The following is a 20,074-nucleotide window of genomic DNA, read 5'->3' on the forward strand; positions in this document are numbered from 1 at the left end:
CACCATTATAGTGGCGAACAAGACAGCCTGTGACTAATTTGCTCCATAGATTTTCAAGATCGCGTCTCACTTTCTGCATCTATTCCATTCTATCCATCCTGAATGGCAATAGTAAAATAAGTAAAAAAAAAAAAAAAAGCTCATATTCAACCAAATACATTTAACCTACTTGCTGTAGATCTTTCATTTTGCAGTCATGGTATTCCCCAGGCATCTGATCAGAACCTGTAAATCTGTAGCATAATCACAAACTATAAGTGTGACACCAAAGGGGTGCAATAGAAGTCAGATGAAAACCTAGGCCATTGGATTAATCTTTTAATGATTTCAGATCCCAATTTGAGTGGCAACAGTGTGTTCATGAGAACATTATGAAAATCACATATATACAGTATAGACATGGACCCTCCCATCCTAAAAAACAAAAAAAACATGTCATGTCATCTCTTGCAGTACAAAGACAAATCATCAAAATAATAAATCAGATTTCCTCTAGCTCGATTATCATACACAAATCATTTGTTTTCAGCAAACTAAAGTGCAGTAAAGTCTTGGGACACAGCATACATTAAATTGTACAAAAAGAAAAAAGAACTAGAACATTTTCCAAATAATAATCTCTCTCTGAAAATAGAAAGGATATCCGTTTATCTGCTAATTAATTCGATGTTAAGTACATGATCTTCACAAAAAACAATAAACACCAGTGAACGTGCAGAGATTCCATGACTTTGAGATGTCTCAAGTGATTTCTTTCCTATGAGTTTAAGGAACAAACCTTGAAATATTGTCCTTTTGTTACCATATGTTTTCGGCACTGCTCCCAGGGCTGGCTCTAAAGAATATGAAAATAAATCCACAACACATTCAAAGCATCACTGAGGGAAAACAGTACTGAGGTATTTGAAGGCAAGACGGAGGCAGGGGAAATACACATGGACTTTCACTCTTTACTGTACAAACCCTCAAGTCATCAGAAATAAATAGCATTTGGTCTCGCGTCAACCTTAATAATCCAAACTAAAGATTTTCTTTTCTTATTTTTTTTAGACTGAGCATGTCTTATTTCATTCATTAATTCAACTTTTAAGTTGATATTACAAATATGTTAATCACTTCACCAATCTTTGACAAGCTAGTACCCAGAAATTCCCCTTGTGCAATAAAGATTTTAGACCAATGAACAGTGTCTTGAGTAACCAGTACTAAACCAAAATGCTCAGAGAGACCAAATTACATCTGAACAGTCCCATAAATAATAATCAGACACTACCGCTCATGGCATATTTCTGTTATTTGAATTCGCAATAAATAGGCTTTTCTGGTTTGGGATACTTAGCTCTTTGTGCCATACAGTTCTCCTGTAGCGGGGTTCACGTTCAAACAAGTTCGCCACTCTATTACCACTCTGTGACGCAGCCTTTTTCTGCGCCGCTTCTTTAAGACGAGCTGTGAGCACGGGGAACTGCTTGGAATAAAGAGCGTCCGTGTACTGCAGCTCCGGAGTGATAAGGTTCTGACATCGTGTCAGAGTGGGCCCCGCCAGCCCCGGGTTCAAGTTATAGCCCTGAATGACAGCCTGCCCGTATTGGAACGGCTTCAATCCGGCGTCCTTTATCTTCGAAGGGTCCACCGCCGCGCCGTCTTTGAGGCAGGTTTTCGCTAGCTGTTCCCGTCGCTCTTGCAAAAGACTTACTTCCCATCTCATCTGCTCTCGCCCCATCACAGTGTCCACTCTCCGCCAGAAGGTGGCGTTGAAGTGCACGTAGAGCCTCCAGTCTAAAGCGTTCCAACGTTTAATCTTGTCCGCGGTCTCTGGGGAAAGCGTGCGACGCGTCCGCTCGTTACGACTGTTGAGCTTAAAGGAAACGACATCGTCCAGAGACCAGCAGAGAGCGTGCCTCAACAAGATCATGGACTCGTCAAAGTATTCCGAAATCAACACGACGTTAAAATCCCGCTCGATAGCTGCGATGGCATAGCTGGCTCTCTCCCCAAGGTCGGGACTGTCCTCTGTCGCGCTGTTGTCGAAGCCGAAGTCAAAAGCGAGGAGGTTGTGGGCGTAGTTATTAATGGCCTGGGACGTATTGAAGTGGCGCGTGCCGTTACTGAGGAAGTCGTCCAAGCTGCGAGTCTTGGCGAAGGCCGCGATGCTCTTGTAGTAGATGTAGATTGACTCCATCATGGCTACCGGATGCCTCAGGATGGAAAAGTAGAAGGTGTCTGGAGGCATCACCTTTTCCACCTGAGGAGACATGACAAGGTGAAGGATGACCAGGGTTGCCAAGTCCGCTTGTTTCCCGCCAAAGTTGTCTTGTATTAAAAATCCGGTGGCTTGTTTTGGATATCAAACAAGCCAACATTTCTTTGATGTATATACTATAAATATACTATAGGGTGGGGTATGAATCATATTGAGTGACAGAATCGGTCTGGTGTCTCAACTATGAGTGGAATAGTATAATAAATGACCAAAACATTCATAATTATAGACATAAATGCATCAAATATTTAGTTATTAGTATTATATGGCAATATTATTGGGCCAAGAGTTGGCTTGTTTTGGGGGGTGGGTTGGCTTATTTCTCTCACAAGAATTGGCAACACTGAGGATGACTGAGGATGCACTGCTAACACCAACACCAAAAATGTTCTGATGTAAGTTTGTAACCAATTGCTAAGAGTTAAAGGACAACTTTAGTTTTTTTCAACCAAGGTTCATGTTGTAAGTTGTTATTAGAGAAAGTAAAAGATGAGTGTTAATTTTTCTTCATTTGCTGCTTTCTTCATCACGGGAGTGTCCACGAAACGAGCATGTGTGTGACAATTTTACAGGGCCATGTGAGTCACCCTGCAACTTCTCAGTGCGTACAAAATAAACACACGCCTCTAATTTTTCTTCATTTGCTGCTTTCTTTCGTTTTAGGGATTTTAGCGGTTTTTGACAGAGGGGTGGGGGCATTCGAGCATGGGGCTAAATATGTATTTATTTACTCTAGTCCTACTAGACCCCAAGAAATTACACCTGGCCACAAAAGATCACGAGATCTACTGAATGTGTCAAACTGACATATTGAGCCTATAACACAGTGTGTTCCCCCCAGTAGGCCTCCTTCACATTCAGTAGATCCTGTGATCCTCCGTGGCCATATGTAATTTCCTGGGGTATATTAGGACTGTAGTAAATAATACAAAATCGCCCAATAATATTTTGTAAAGAAATACATATTTAGCCCCATGCTCGAATTCCCCCGCCCCCCTGTGAAAAAACGCTAAAATCCCTAAAACGAAAGAAAGCAGCAAATGAAGAAAAATTAACACTCATCTTTTACTTTCTCTAATAACAACCTAAAACATGAACCTTGGTTGAAAAAAACTAAAGTTGTCCTATAAGGCCTTTTCAGACGGGCAGCGACTGATATGCCTAGTAATTAATTTTCAATGAGAGGCGTGTGTTTATTTTGTACGCACGGAGAAGTTGCAGGGTGACTCACGTGGTCCTGTAAAATTGTCACACACATCGTTTCGTGCACACGCCCGCGACTGACTAGACCTGGATTGTGTTGAGCTTTCAATCCAATCCACTTTATTTCCAGCTTTATGCTACGCAAGTCGCACCTCTCATGAGCAGACGTGTCGTTGATCCAGACGACAACGTCTGCATTGCAATTGCTCCCCGTTTGAAAAGACCCTTAAGCTGAGTGTGTACAGTGTAATCCTAAGAAAAGGGTGTAGTGCCCATACACATACATACAGTATTTTAAATCAGTAACACTAGAAAAATAAATGAATAAATTGTTTGTAATTGTGCTCACCTCAGACTTCTTAAAGCGCATGTGGTTGCATATGATGTTGAACTCCCTCACACTTCTGTTGCGGACGCCCTCCACAAAGTGGGAGGCGAAGGAGTACGGGTAGAACAGCTGGCTGTGCTTGTTCAGCGGCAGGGCAAAGGTCAGGTTGTTGCCGTCGCCGTAGCGATACAGGATGTTGAGGATGGTGCTGCTGGCCGTCTTGTGTGTCTTGAGGAACGCGAGGTGGTTCTTTGGCCGACACGTGCTCGGGATCACGGGTGCGACCGTACTGAGCCTGTGTTCGAGGACCGGGCCGTCGAGGACTGGGCCACCGCGGTGGGCGCTGGAGGAGCTCGGACCAGAGAGCTTGCTTAAACTCTTGGGCTCCTCAGCTGCTACCTTCCCCGTTTTGTGAAACGTCATCCACTCGTGGCGGAGAGCTGCTGAACCTTTGAGTCCCGTGTCCAACTTGTCTCCATGTGGCACCGCGTCTACAGATGGGACCACATTTCCAGCTCCAACTTTACTTGCTTCCGTCGGAGGATCTACGGTCTTGCTTTGGGATTCATCGTCATGCCGCGATAGGACATCATTCGAAGACTTTGGATATCGGACTACCACAAGCTGCCCCTCATCCTCCTTGGTGTGTTCTTCCGTCCTTGGGAAGCCTCTCTCCAATGATCCTACAGACTTCAGTTCCTCTTGGTAAACAGTGCGCCAGTCTAAAGTAGGCAGTGGGCGATGGATGCCAGCGGTGAACTTCAAGTTCAGGAGTCTATCATTTATCAGTTTGCCATTCCTTGAAGAAGACAGCGGGAAATGAATATAGTCAAAAATTCATGCGTTGTGATGATTTAAGTAATACCAACAGAGACTGTTGTACATGCACACTTTTGATAAAATATATAATGTCATCAGATTTGCTTGGCAAAGCTTATGTTTACATTTCCGTTAAAAGGAGCACTTCAACCTTATCTTCATATAGACCTGTGGTTCTCAACCAGTGGTCCAGGGATCACCAGTGGTCCCTGGCTGGGTTCCAGGTGGTCCCCAGCTAAATGATAACCAAATGGACCCACATTTCTGTCATAGCAAAAAATCGCCAATCTATATGAGCTTGTAAATCAGCTATTTTTGCTATATTTGAATTGAAATACTGAATTATTTTTGCTATTTTTGAATTAGAATACTGAAAAGTAACTTTTAGGCCGACAGTTGCCTATGTATGACCTAGTTAGTTACCTGGACTGTTTCACCACTCCAATGATCTGATTGGTTAGTTAGTTACCTGGACTGTTTCACCACTCCAATGATCTGATTGGTTAGTTACCTGGACTGTTTCACCACTCCAATGATCTGATGGGTTAGTTAGTTACCTGGACTGTTTCACCGCTCCAATGATCTGATTGGTTAGTTAGTTACCTGGACTGTTTCACCACTCCAATGATCTGATTGGTTAGTTACCTGGACTGTTTCACCACTCCAATGATCTGATTGGTTAGTTACCTGGACTGTTTCACCACTCCAATGATCTGAATGGCCACGCACACCACCGTGAGCACCATGAGCATCGTCCAGAGAGAGCGCAGGTGACTGCACAGCACTCCCTTCAGCCGCCTGCAGGGGGCACACAAGGCACAGCAAATGAAAAACAATGTAGCAGGGTGTTATTTATAGAAATGCTAATCTGCTCAGTTTGAGTCTGAAATGAAATGTCTCACAGCATGACTTGATTTCATTGCGACACAAATTGTTTTATGAATGATGTCTACAAAAATGCAAAGAACACAAAAGGCCATTCATTTGGACGAAGAATGTATCCCCAAATGAATCAGTTCAGCAAGATGACAATCATGACATAATATACGATTCTGATTGCTTATATTTCATTTTCCTTTTTCTACCAGTGGAGGTCTGTTGTCTACTTGTCTTATTGTAGGGTGTGTTTAATAGTGCCACACTTCAAAAAAGGTTCTTTTTACAGGGTTGCATAGAAAGAAATGCTATTTTATCATGAACATTAGTGGGGACCAATTATATGTTGAAAGTGGTGAAGTCGTCTTTGGCAATGTATTTTTAATCCTGTTGCGTTTCCGCATGGCATTGGCAGCTGTCATACCTAGTCTTTGAACTGAAATAGCTGTCGTCTTGTATCGTTGAATATGAATATGATGATTCTGTGTGCAGCAAACTGTACGACGCACACAGCACAGCATGAGCACAACTGAAGCGACTCAATAATTTACAGTACCACAGTACCACACCAAGTCAGTCACATAAACTGCTGCCACTATTCCACGTTGTGCGACAGGTTGTGAACTTGTAGAGCTGGTATTTTCGTAATTGTATTGCCTATAATGAGTCTTGACATGCCCAAAATAGGAACAGCAGGGCTAATTTTGTGTTAATGCGTGTTCAGTAGTTCATAATCTACAGTGCTCCGTTAGGTGTGCAAACCATACATTTATAGGGCAGGAAAAAAGGAAAACATGAACAATGGCTTGCTCCACAAAACGACTCTAAACTACATACACGGTAATGAGGCAGAAATGCGCTAAAAATAAGCTTCAGCAGTACTTTTGTGGTTGATTTGGTATGTCATGCATTAACAAGTGTAATATTACTCATCAGAGTTCACCAGAAGGGCTGGATGATTACACACACAAACACAGCGACTTAGCTAGCGGCCATGTAGCGTCACTGAGGGTACATGAAGGCCAAGAGTGATGCTGTTGAATGCAGAGATACACAGCACCACAATGATGACTAAATGAAGATTAAATCTTGTCTTCTTTGCATGTTCCCCGTGAGAGGTAAAGGAAATCCCAGCAGTGATGCTGTCTACAGCACAGCCTGTAGACTGGAGGTTGGTCTGGTCACTAAAATGAGTATTGTACGTTTTTCATTTCATGTTTTTCAAACTTATCTGACTAAAGGCCTATTCATACTCCAGTTTTTGTACCGAAAACTACAACATGACATCACGCCACGATGGTAAGCGATTCACCGCTCACCCCAAACACATCTCTATACACCTTTTCACCTAAAACTGGAGCATGAATAGGCCTTTAATAAGCACCTGAAACATGATCAGTATGGTTTTCTTCAGTGAAAGAATCTGCACAATTGTGCACAACAGTAAGACCTACTTGCATTTGACAGAGAGCGAGAGACCTACTTGCATTTGACACAGAGAGAGGAGAGAGAGAGAGAGAGAGAGCAGTTTGCCACGTTACTCCGTTATCTCAGTCTCAAACAATGGAGGTCAGTGAGTGAACGAGGGAGCTCAGTCTTCCTTTCAGTAATAGGACACTAATTAGCTCAGCTGGGACTTAACTAAACGTTGAGGGACTGTTCCCATCTGTCTGTCTCGCCTTAACATATCCGTTGAGATCAACACAATACCCCTTAAATAACATTAAAAAATAAAAGAAAGTCAGTCTAGACTAGAGCACTGTTTCCCATGCATGCATATAAATACATTTTATAAATGTATGCATGCATGCAAATTTTATAAATGTATGCATGCATGCATAAATAGTATGCATACTATATACAGTATATCGTTTTTCTTCTTCTTCGTTTAGAAATAAAAGAAAATCTAAAAAATTCCAAACTAATTCTGGGCGGGAACCCCTTTTGGTGTTCCAACTAACCCTTCTGGACGGGAACCCCTCTTGGGGTTCTGTACAGTTACAGTATGTACATTATTCAAAAAACGATTCTCAGAAAACTTAGGTCAGGATTTAAAAGGTGTTTTTAGAATCGGCCTCAGTCAAAAATGGGTTAAAAAGTAGTGAAAATAGCCGATCTACAAGAGCACAACACGGCACGAAGCGACACGTTATTTTCACTTCTCTGAAACGGGTTGATCTGCTATTCATCTGCTATTTTCACTCCTCTGAAACGGGGGACTTTCAAACTAGGAAGGGTATGACCTGGTCAGCAATCATGCAATGACATGCATAAGATCTGGTCATCCCAGCTTAGTAAGATGTTAAAAGTAAAAATATTTAGGACGACCGTTGAGACGATTCTACTCTATGGCTCCGAGACATGGACACTTTCAAAGAAACAAGAGAATCGGTTGGATGTCACTTACACCCGCCTTCTAATGAGAGCACAAAATCTGTCTTGGAAGAGCCACCCATCGACTAATCTAATATACGGCAACCTTCCCCATGTTTCTTCACTGGTACGATCCAGAAGAGCGCAGTTTTCCGGCCACTGCTACAGAGCTGACAATGAGGTTATACAGTATCTTCCCTTCTTCTCTGGAGTCCTGCCTCAGGGCGGACCAGAGGTAGAAAGCTGTCGTTCCCTGATGTCATCGCTAGGGACACATTTTCAGTAGGCAGGAACTGGGGGTGGCAATGAAGGACCGGGAAGTCTGGCATTGTGGAATCCATGATCTCGACCGCGGTCGAAAAATGATGATGATTTTCACTAGTTTGGGTCCCGGGCAAACATCAAATCTCTCTTTTGGGTCTCAGCCTGAAAAGTTTGGGAACCAATGGTTTAGAGCAGCCCCCAGCTGTTACCTCCTGACCTAGCTGACGCACCCAAAACGCTCAGTCTTGTATTTGGCATTTTGAATATGATTATGGCAAATATCACAGAATGTCACCGCACTGAGAGACATGCAGCTGCTGTATACTCCCACAGCTTCTTTATACATCTCCTTACAACAGTGTTTTATGGCATTTTGCAGTTTGTGTTAAATTGTACCATAAAACCGCTTTTCATGTCACGCACGGGTCCGCAACTGGTTCTGGCCCACATCTAGTGACCTTTTGACCAATGCGGCCCTCACCCCAAAATGGGTTCGACAGGCCTGCCCTAGAGGGTGTTCGCGCACCACAGTTTGGGAACCCCTGGTTTAGAGCCAAGAAATTACTAGTGTGAGGGAGTGTGAGATGGTGAAACTCGCAGAGAGACTGCACAGCCTAACCTTCTACACTCTGAGCTTATTCCAGGTCTAAGTCAGGGGGGAACCATCTATCTAGTCTGAAATGAAGTTTCCATTTTACTGGACTCACTGTCCAACCCACAGCTACAGTATACCCGAAAACAACATTGTCTATTCACAACTGCTTGCCAGCAAACAATCTACTTGCCTCTCTCTCTGTGACCTTCTCATGAGCACACACATGCTCAGCAGACCAAGACACGCTGATTCATTGTTCATTTTCTCTGAATAGCGTCCTAGCTCTCTCTTTCAGAATAGGTTCACGGGCAGTTGTTGGACAGATACTGGCATTTCTCTGCCAAGGTTGTGGATAACGTAGTACGTATGTGGGTGTGCACCTTTTTCTTTTTTTGTGTGCCACAGAGTCCTGGAAGCACTTAACAGCTGTGGGTAAATGCTCTACACACACACACATGCGCACGCACACACACGACTCTGACAAAGCTCCCCGCATGCGCACGGCCCGCACGCGCCCACACCTCTTTGTTCCATTTCCCAAAGCTACTCACATGTTCAAACCCACAGCCTGAAAAACCACAAAAAACTATCGAGTTTCACACAAATACACTCTGCACAGACTTAGTAATCGAGGAGCCCGTTTCACTGAGGCCATTAATGCCAGAATAAATGCAAATGAATGGAAATCAGAGTTGCAGCAGTACCTCGAAGGGGGCCAGTCAAGGCCAACTCATTCCTACATCTTTCAACAATGAGCTGAAGAAGAAGGGGCGGAACCACTAGTGGAGTCGTCATGGCCCCCGGGGTTTCATCGCAGTCGACGCTCTCTAAACGCGGTGGCGCTCGGCGCCAAGGCGGCAGCCACAGTCTAAATGGAAATGCAGAGACACTGGCTTAAAGAATATGTGGCAGGTCCATTATCACAACCACATGGAGAAAGAAAGAGACGGAGAGAGAGAGAGAGCCATCACACACCCTGTTTAAGCGACAGATACAGCCCTGACCCAGACCTCCTCCTCCACATTTAGCGGAGATGTGTAAATCCTGGTCGCGCATGGCAGACAGATGATTCCCGTTACAGTCGCACAGAGACAAAGACAAACAGCATTCACATTATAAACACATGTAAACAACTCGTGCCGAGCAACGTAACCAACAATGTCTGAATGTGTCTGTGGGGCGTGCTTTGCCTGTTTGAGTGATTTACTGTATACTGTAGGTGACGCCTTTTTTGAGCGTCAGTTTCAATGTTTTGCTGTGATTTATCCCATTCTGGGCGGGAACCCCTTTTGGTGTTCTAACCCTTCTGGGCGGAAACCCCTCTTAGGGTTCTGTACAGTATGTACAGTATTCATATTTGATGCTGCCATATAAATATTTGAAGTTTTTCAGAAAACTTAGGTCAGGATTTAGAAGGCATTTTAGAATCGGCGTCAGGCCTCTTTGGAGTTGAGATGGTGGGAACTCAAACTGATGAAAATGGCAGATCTGCAAGCGCACAATGCGACGCTTCGTGCCGCGTTGCGAGCTTGTAGATCGGCTATTTTCACTACTTTTTAAACATTTGCTTTTTAATTTATAGAATTTCTTAGATTTTTCTTGTTTTCATGAAATTATTGGAAAAATATATTTTTTAGGGGATTGTTCTGTGAAAACGTTTTGAAACTAGAAATGCACTTTGTCGAGGTGACAACTTGCACCTTGCACACAAGTAGGCCATACATGACCTACTTGTACTGCAAAGTACTGCTACCAACTAATGTCTATTACAACTGCTGTTCTAAATCTTTTAGACCCGCTATTGACCTTATACCAACTCTGAAACGTACCTTGGTTACACGTCCACCGGCCAATAAGGGACCACCATTCTTACTCCGACATGGTCCCTAATTGGCCGGTGGACAGCACCGACATACATACCCAGCCGAACGCAGTACTTGCGCGCTCTGCTTGCGTAAGTAATAATAATTAAAAACTAAATGTAGGAAACAAAATAATAAATTGGACCCATAAATGGGACCCAGTGTTTGGGAAACATTGATAGATCAATTGTTTTCAACTCTGACCCTGGGGCTACAGAGTGTCAGTTCAACTCTGACCCTGGGCGTCCAGAGAGTCAGTTTACAGCCATGTAATCAGGGCCCGGGGTGGTCTAACGGTCCAGGCAAATAGGCTCGTAATGCAGCCTGACTAGCGCATTGAAATGAAAGAAGGGATTACAGTTCATGTAGTGGCACAGAATATTATATTAAAGGGACATTTCACACTTTTTGCAAAAAAATATATATCAATGACCTTTATAAGATTTAGAACACTTTCCTGGCGTTATTTTTTGTGTAATGTCTGGTTTTAGATATTTTAGATTATCCGAGTGGCTCTGATAACCCCTCTCCTCACACTGCAGCTAGACCAGCCCCAAGACACAGTCGTCACGGACACTGGGGTGTCCCAAGGCTTGTTCCACCTACCTACAACCTTCCATCTTACAATGGAAAAGGACACTGTAATGCAGTACGTTTTTTTCTTTTTACTTCCACAAGAATGTCTTCTAAAAGCCAGTGCATTGGAATGACAGTATGCAAAAATCTCTATTCCCAACCATTCACTCAAAATAAACATACAGGTAAGCAGTATGCATGCATTGCGGCTTGATTCAATATTCCACCTAGAAGTAAACAATAGTAACATTCTATCTATGCTTTTGGTTCCTCAAATTGTAATGTGTAAGCAATATAAAGCGTGTACAATGCCACAATGTTCTGCCAAATCAGTGTATAACGGTGATGATAGCCACTTTCTTTGTATAAAATATCTGGTTCAGTTATTGTCAGTTTGTAAGTTTAGAGGAGAACAATAGGTGAAATGATTTGCAGTTACAAAATATATTATACAGGAAGGAAGATAGAAGAGATAAAGCTTGATTGCAGGCGGATCTCAGGCATTCCCCTGACATCCGGCTATATGTCTGTGTCAAGGAAGGAGCTGTCAGGTCAGCGGCCTCCACATTCACTGGTCTGAATGAAAAACAGAAAAACAACTAGATAGCAATCTCTTTCATATGAAACTATGATTGTATTCAAATAAAAGAATATTCTATGTACACTGCAACATTTTTAATTACATATTGTCTATGCAGCTATAAATGTATGACTCCTATATATTCTCAAGTGTTTTTTATTTATTTATTTATTTCAAACAGCAAGGCTAATTTACAGATTGACTAACTTTTAAATTATTGATAATGGACCCATCCGTGGAACTGGGGGTCCCATGGATGCACTAGGCTAGGCCTACTGTACTGTAATTTGGTGCCGTTTAATTTACTTACTTTGCATAATACGTTGCACTGTTTGCATAACTCTTTGCAATAGTCTAGATTTAGAATTGTTTATTTCTTTCAGATACTTTTTCTACATGTATATAACCATATAAGACGAGTAGATAGAATAGTGTCTATAGACAGCACATACTGTCTATATGTGCGTCCAAAGCTGTGTTGTAACTTGTGAAGTTAGTTAAAATAAATAAATGTTTCAATCAATCAATCAATCAAAAAGACCCCAGTATCCGTGACGACTGTGTCTTGGGGCTGGTCTAGCTGCAGTGTGAGGATAATCTAAAATATCAAAAAAAAAAAGGGTGAAGTGTCCCTTTAATCTGTGTCCCCTTGAGAACCACTCATTTAAATGCATATATATTTTTAGATTTGATCTTGATTATGTTTTCAAGTCAACAAAACAAAAGAAAGCTAAGAAAATACACAGAATCTGTGTCAATAAGATCACGTCAGTTAATTTAGCCCGATATCAGTCTGGTCAATATATTTGCCATTATTTGACCTTTTGTGGCGTCTCTATTTTGGGCATGTCATATAGCTGAAAATGCATTAAAAATCGAATCTACAAGCTCACTACAAACTACAAGCTTGTGAGCTGGCAGATCGGCTATTTGTACTCGGTAGCAAACTACCACTTTTACACAAGCATAAACAAATATCTGGTTCTTGTTTGCATACAGTATGCGTTATTTTGTAAAGTAACCCTCCCTTTCCCCTTCTATTTCAGAGGCTTCCTTAAAGAGTAAAGCACCCATAAATAATGTATAGCCTACATAGCACCCCAAAAAGGGCATCTGGTTTTCAATGCCACATCACAAGTGTACAGCAGTGTTCCCATAAATGTTTACCACTTAATTTCCAAAACTTTTCCAGAATATGTAAAACAATTTCCAGATTCAACAATAAAGCATATAATATAGAATGCTATCATTCTATTCAAAATGTTTTGCAAGTATTTGCTACGCCACCTGTCCTAGGGCATAGGATCACGCTGCAGCACGTCGTGAGCTTGTAGATCTGTTATTTTTGCCACTTACTGGAAAACATTAGGCTGCAATCACGCTGCCCATTTGGCAAATAACGACTTTGGAAAAAGTTCTTTTTTTTTAACAAAATCAATAGCCAAAAACAATGAATAGCCAAACATTTTTCCAGGACACTTGATACATTCTAACATTTTCCAGGACTGGAAAATGTTTGTTTTTCAAAATATTTCCAGGAATTTCATGACGGTGGGTCGAAATGGGTCAAGTGGGTGAAATTATTTTTCATTTAGCTTTTTGCAGGTAGCGCCGTAGAGCAGTGGTTTTCAATCATTTTCATATCAAGGACCATTATTTATTCGGAATGTGATCTACGGACCACCATTTGATGACATTTAGCCTCTCAGACCTAAAACTAAAGAATATTTTGTTGTCGGTGGCTAAGATTTTGTCCACAATTCCATGCCATATTGATGTTGGTAGTGGTACCATTAGAAGAGATAAAACGCAAACATTGGTCAAGATAACAATTCTTCTACATTCTCTAGTTGTGTAGACTTCTTGAAAATTAAGTGATGCAGATGTTTAACATAATTTACCACTGAGTAAAATGTTTCATTTAAAGATCTATAAGGGCCTATTAGGTTACCAACTTTCCATCATTTAGCTCAGCTGGGGACCACTGGTGGTCCCCGGACAACTGGTTGAAAAACACTGGCGTAGAGTCATAAGGAAATAAAGAAACATGTCATAAAGAAACATGAAAAGTCCAATAAGGAGACAACAACAGCAGTTATACATGGTAGAAATACCACTGCTGTTATCGAGACACGCAAAAGGTTCTCTAAGATCAGAAGAAGCAGGTCGTCATCCCTCCTCCTGGCCAGACACACTCCGAACATTCCTGAGCAGGAGAGATTACTCATCATCTGGGTTGTGTTAACTTAGAAATGCAAACTGCACTTTTGAAATTGAAAAGACTTATTCTCTCTCTACATAACACACACACACACACACACACACACACACACACACACACACACACACACACACACACGTTACTGCAACAAGTGTGCACAGTACAAACAGCACAGTAAAATGGTCAGGGTTTGTTTGGGACCAACTCAGAGCGAGGGTAAAAAACAAATCTTCCCAGCAAACATGTGGCATAAGGAATGTATGAAGTGTGGTATGAACAATATTCCACACAGTCACGTTTCCTCCGGCTATAATAAGACATCTGCACTACAGCCTGAGCTCCCTCCCAAGACAATCTTCTGTCCATCCTTCATGCAAACCTGTGCATAAACACACGTGAACTTGCCCCATGGGAACAAAAGTTAAGGAGCAGCTACCAGTAAGAACTTGGTCTTTTGAAGAATTCCAGACTCCCCCCTTGCCTTTAGTGAATTCTCAGCAGTGGCTTGGGGCATACTGTACTCTGGGCTGGGGGTCATTTGAAAGCCCTCTAGGCTGGCCAAAATACCTCCAGACAATCTCTCTCTGGATGCTGATATCACTGGGCAGAAAGTATTATCTAAAGTAATTAACTTTCAACAATTGGACATTGATATGGACGCTGAGAACTGCCGTGCTACGTGTATTGCACCTACAACAGCTTATACAATGTCAGTTCATTGTGGCCTGTCATTTTGCCCAAGACAGCTATTTCTGCTTTCTGCAACTCACACAACCCCAATGAATTTGAAGAATTATCGACAATCTCTGTTTTATGATCCGTCTGTAATATTTTGTTCACTTACAGTAAGACCATTGGGACATTGAGCAAGCAATAAATTCGACACACACGTTCCACACCACCGCAGGGAGTGCATTGCCCGGTGTCCCCGGCGTGACCCACGGTTGTCCATAACCGCCACAAAAAGCTCTGGACCTGATCACCCCTATATCTCCATGTATGGAGCTGGCTTGTTCTGAGATCACAACACTTATATTTTGGCATACCCGACACAAGACTGCATATATATAGGAATAAAGGGACACAGACAGACAAATATAGAAACTAATTATGGCCATAAAAGGGACACAGACAGATGGGTGGAATGGGTACTCTGACACGGGTACAACGGGTATTGCATAGCCATCTGGGGTATGGATCTCCAACATTTTCACAATGTTTAACACTTTCTTACGCAATATTTGACAATTTGGCCAATTTCTTGTTAAAAAGATCTTTAATAACAGCCCTTAAATTGTCATTTTAGAAATGTGCAGATACTCTGTATATTCTGTCTCAAGACACTTTATATGTAGAGCAGAGACCAGACAGAGATCCCACCCTGAGCAAACAATTTTGCGACAGTGGTAACAAAAAACTCCCCCTAAACTGGAAGAAACATCAAGCATACACTTATACTGTACGTCGGTTTGTTTACTGTTGAGTGAGAAAATAATGTTGCACATTGAGCTAATCATAATTTGGGGACCCTAACTGGGAACCACTGGTGTGTAGACAACCACGTGTGTCCCCTGATACACGTGACATTGGCAGTCACTCCGACCGTGAGGAGTTTCACCAGGAGAACATAACAGAACACATGTGTAGCAACATGTTCCCCTTCCCAGCTCCGCTCACAACCTGCCTGCCTGATTGTCTAGGTGTCAGTCTGCCTTAAATCACTCCTGTGAAAAACGACACCAAATCAGAAACCCTATCTGAGTGGAAGCTCACCTCATTCTTCAGTCAGTCAGTCAAAGGGTGATACGCTATCACGGCCCGTGACATGGAAACCTGGAGCGTTTGTTTATACAGCAGCGCATGTGTTTATTGTTCCAGACCAAGTTACCTGTCCTGGACACAGCGCCAGCAGAGGCTTGTGTCCTTGTCGAGGAGTGTGCAAGGTCAAGGAGGGTGAGATAAGTCCCATCACAAAAAGAAAGTGCTTGGCAGGCACCACTTTTCAGAAAGAAAGTTGTGTTCATCAAACGCAACATGGGTTATATATAGGCAACAAATAATGCACCATTCGCTTGTACAGAATACAGCCAGTCTACTCTGAGAGAGTGCATTTTCTATGCACAGAGGTTTCAAATACCACGCAAAGCCATGCCGATGATTAGCTGTGGTGTGTGATTCAGGCAGTGTCTAAGGTATCCTACCTGGGGAAATCCCTTTGTTTCTGATCCATTATAATCCATTAGAAGAGAAAAGAGGCCATCTCCACTACATGCAATTCAACACTGCATGTCCCTGACATGCTTTGACCAGGAGAGCATCAATGTGTTTGTAAACAAGTTTTGTTCTTGGACTGACATTGAAACTGACATTTATAGTTGCCTGCATGTATTCAAACATAAATTACCTCATATAATATTGAAATATGTGTGGCTGCAGCAGTGTAGCCTAAAGCCTATATTAAAAATGTTGCTGCTATCAAAAATTCTCCCCGGTCTCCTTTCACTATGCACCTTCACTATGGCAGGCTATATTGCAAATCAAATGCAATGCAAATTAACTACACAATGATACATGAATGACATTGTACAGAGTAGTACATTGTAGTCTACTGGACTGGTAGACTACAATGTCATTTTAAACAAATTTTCTGGCGTTCCAGTAAAGAACAATTCATTAAAAATGTTAGATAAATGCATGAAATGCCTTAACAAACATGCACGTCTGTTTGTTATAGGCGACTGCCTATACTTGACCTCGCCACTCGCCAGTCGCCATGAATGTTATTAAAAATAAAATATCTCTATTTTTACCGTTTAAGTCGTTCGTGCAGAATTAAAAGTGCCATGTCTATCTCCGATTTTATTGGCTTTTAAATTAGCAATAGTTTTGCAGTTAAATCGTTGTGTCAACGGTTAACGTCAACGTCAATTAGAATAATCGATACAATAAACTATAGCCTACTTGACTGTTTCAAAGGTGGCAACTTGCGCTCATTGGAACTACATTGGTCTGACTCTGAAGTAATTCAACTTGAGCATGGTTGGGTGCACAAACTAATGGTCATCATGGAACATATTAGGTTGCGCAGCATTCTGTAATTTAGTCTGTCTAGAGAGAGACACCCTCGTCGTGCGAAGAAGGGAAAAAAATATTGCGCCTGCATGCATGCTCTCCAAAACATTTCAAACAATGTAAATCTACAGCAAACAGCAACTTCTCTCAAACAACAACATATGAATGAATTGATGTGGCTGCGACCATGACCGCTATAATCCATTGGCACTGGACAGAACAAGCATCTATCCTAGCCAGTCAGAGAGTATCGAATCTAAACCGCGTTTGAAACAAATCCAGACCAGAATGATGGCATGCAATATGCATAAATCCAAATAATCCAAAGAATTAGGCTACAAATATCACTTACGAGACGCACGCTGGAGACGCGGCCAGAGACATGAACGCCTGCTCCTTGATAGATTTCCTCGGTGAGAGCGGCATCTCTCTCGGACGGGGAGGGGGAGCCCCGAAACCCCGCTAGTTACCAACTAAAACTCCGTCCCTGTAGTACTCACTCCCGAATCTTCCTGCTACCCCCCGACTCCCTATCTCTCTCTCTTTCTCTGTCTCTCTCACACACAACACACACACACACACTATTTCGTGGTTGGTTGGATGGATTCCCCCACGTCGGAAGTAGTCGGAACTCCTCCCGCTCCATCCCGTCACCCATCGGCTGGCTGACGCCCACTCCTCGCCCATACATCCAAACCCCAAAAGGCAGCACAAAAAGAGAATGAAGAAGGGGAAGGAGGGAAGAGAGGTGGATGGGGGGAGTGGGGGACAATGTGGTTGCCCAGTTACAGAGAGGAGGACAAAGGATGTGGTCCATTATTGTCATGAGATGTTTCAGTCAATGACAAAAGCACTTGGCTTTCTGTTCCATGTCATCCATCACTTCATCAAAAGCGCACTCACTACTAGCCTTAAGGCTATACTTGTTTAGGGAAAGTACTATCTGGGATATCATGTTCTCCTATAATATAACGCACAGCACAGCTGCACAGACAGCCATGGCATGGCAGAGGTTAACGTGTATGTCATTGTTTCGGGATGATATCACGTCACGTCAAGCCATAATAAAACTTTGCGAGGCAAGGGGAAGGGTGGTCATTATATTAGCCCAGCAACATTTTTACTGTGAGAAACTATAAAATGTCATGGCCTGGAAACCACGGTACAGCCGTGGCTAGAATATTATAGGCCTATATACACCATCTGGAGGTAGATCCCAGTCATGCGGGCAACTGGCAAGCAATAATAGAAAGATCCTCCGTAATAGCCTTTGTTAATCATTTTTGAAAATGGATGCATGCATCCCTGGAGGCGTGTTCTACATAAATAGCTACTTTTAACTGCCATCCATGGCTAAGTAAAAGTGTGAATTTAGCCAAACTGACAGCCCGGGGTACTTTACTCGCTGCTCACGACACGTGTCAAGGCCCCTCAGCCTCCGATAAGCGAAGGTTGGGACTGTCAGGAGATGTCATGTTCCCGTGTTGTGACACCGTGTCAAACAGCACGCAGAGGCCAACAGCCTCATGCAGCCTGCCTCATCATCAGTCAGTAGCCAAGAGGCAACATGCACAACACTAACGGTCTAGGCCCACATAATGCACACAGTTTTATAGTCACAGTGGGAACAATTATGAATAAAATTAACACTGACATATTGTGACACAGGACTTGTATAATCAAGGCTGCTAAAACATGCCCACTGTCTGCAGGGTGTACCAGTACCAGTGTTCATGTCAAAATCTTCACCCACCAGAGGGTATGGTGGCGGCGAAGATGCAATGCGAGGACAACTGAACAAAGAATTTGGTTAGGGGTGAGTTGTTTTTTTTTGGGTGAAGATGGCCTCCTTTGCAAAGAACATACAATAGGACAATAGATGGAACACAGCAGTATTATACCAGCTAAACATTGGCCTGGCTTCCATGTTATTTGAGTCTCTCAGGCTCAGCATAGAAAGCACTTTCTCTCTCAGAGCAAAATAGCTGTTTTCTGTATAAGAAAATGGCGCATTGGTGCCAAGCCCATATAATCCGGTGTCTGTGCCTCCCTTGTGCTACTGTGAAGGGGGGTAAAGATGGAGGTTGTGGGGTGTTAGGGTTTTTTTTTTGGCTCACAAAAGCCTCCTTTGTCTCCCTGAATAAAGAGGTAAAATGAGCCTGCTACAGTCACCCTGACAGGGGTGAACGTGGCATTGTGTAACCTCCTCCCTGCCATACACACACATACCCCATTCCCATCTCTCTTGATGTGCCCACAGCAGAGGGTGGCATGGTATAAAAATGCAAGGTGTACATATGTATATACTGTATGTGTACAACAGTGTGTGTACGTCTGTCTCTGTGTGTGCATTCATTGGTAGGGTACATGCATGGATGGGAGTATGCACACACACACACACACACACACACACACAGAGAGAGAAAGAGAGAGGAAGGGAGGGGAGGGGGTGCTGTATTTGCATGTGTCAGGGCTGAAGTAAGGCAGGTGTGGCAGGTGGTGGTTACTGGTTGGTAGATTAAGAAACAAATACTAGTGTTGCAGTTATGACTGTCCAGTAGTCCTCCTCTCCTCTGGCCTACTGGCAAACATAAAAGTACATTAAAAACATACATACAAGCTCTAAATGCCATCCTTCCTTTTGGGAAACGCCTCATTTACATTTTGTTCCCACAACATGTATATTAAATGTTGGATGTAAGATTTTATCCTTGCAATGTGGTCACCAAATGATCATCCCGGTATTTGTCATATGAATAACTAGAAATCGCATATAGGGCCTGCACGTGTCTGTGTCGCAGTGCGATCAGAGTGAGACACACACTTTCTTTGCCCACTGGCCGTGTGTTTTCCGTGATGGGCACTGTTGTTGTTTCTCCGTGAATGTCGTGGGTCCACTGCTGAATGTTGTGTGTCTGCTGTCCGTGTATATTCTTGGACCATCGCATCACGTAAAGGGAAACCACAGAGTTGGGTTGAAAACGCAAGGGAAGGCCGGGTCGCTGATCGAGCACGGGCGTAGACGGCACTTCCGTATGCTCT

At 42.8% G+C, this 20,074-nt stretch overlaps 1 protein-coding gene across 2 annotated transcripts; it reads right to left on the reverse strand.

Moving 5' to 3' along the window:
• Positions 1-304: 304 nt before the first annotated feature.
• On the reverse strand, positions 305-17,572 carry gal3st2 (galactose-3-O-sulfotransferase 2). 2 transcript variants are annotated; one of them, XM_080771521.1, is made up of 4 exons: positions 17,385-17,572; positions 5,301-5,411; positions 3,816-4,593; positions 305-2,245 (listed from the first exon to the last, which is right to left on the reverse strand). In XM_080771521.1, the coding sequence occupies exons 1-4, from the start codon at positions 17,456-17,458 to the stop codon at positions 1,277-1,279; spliced, it is 1,932 nt and encodes a 643-aa protein (XP_080627647.1). In that variant the 5' UTR covers positions 17,459-17,572; the 3' UTR covers positions 305-1,276. The 2 variants fall into 2 exon arrangements, with proteins under 2 accessions (XP_080627647.1, XP_080627648.1); XM_080771522.1 differs by lacking the exons at positions 5,301-5,411; positions 17,385-17,572 and adding an exon at positions 5,037-5,049.
• Between the last annotated feature and the right edge of the window lie 2,502 nt (positions 17,573-20,074).

This window comes from Protomyctophum bolini (assembly GCF_963924005.1).
Source record: "Protomyctophum bolini genome assembly, chromosome: 9".
NCBI classification, from domain to species: domain Eukaryota; kingdom Metazoa; phylum Chordata; class Actinopteri; order Myctophiformes; family Myctophidae; genus Protomyctophum; species Protomyctophum bolini.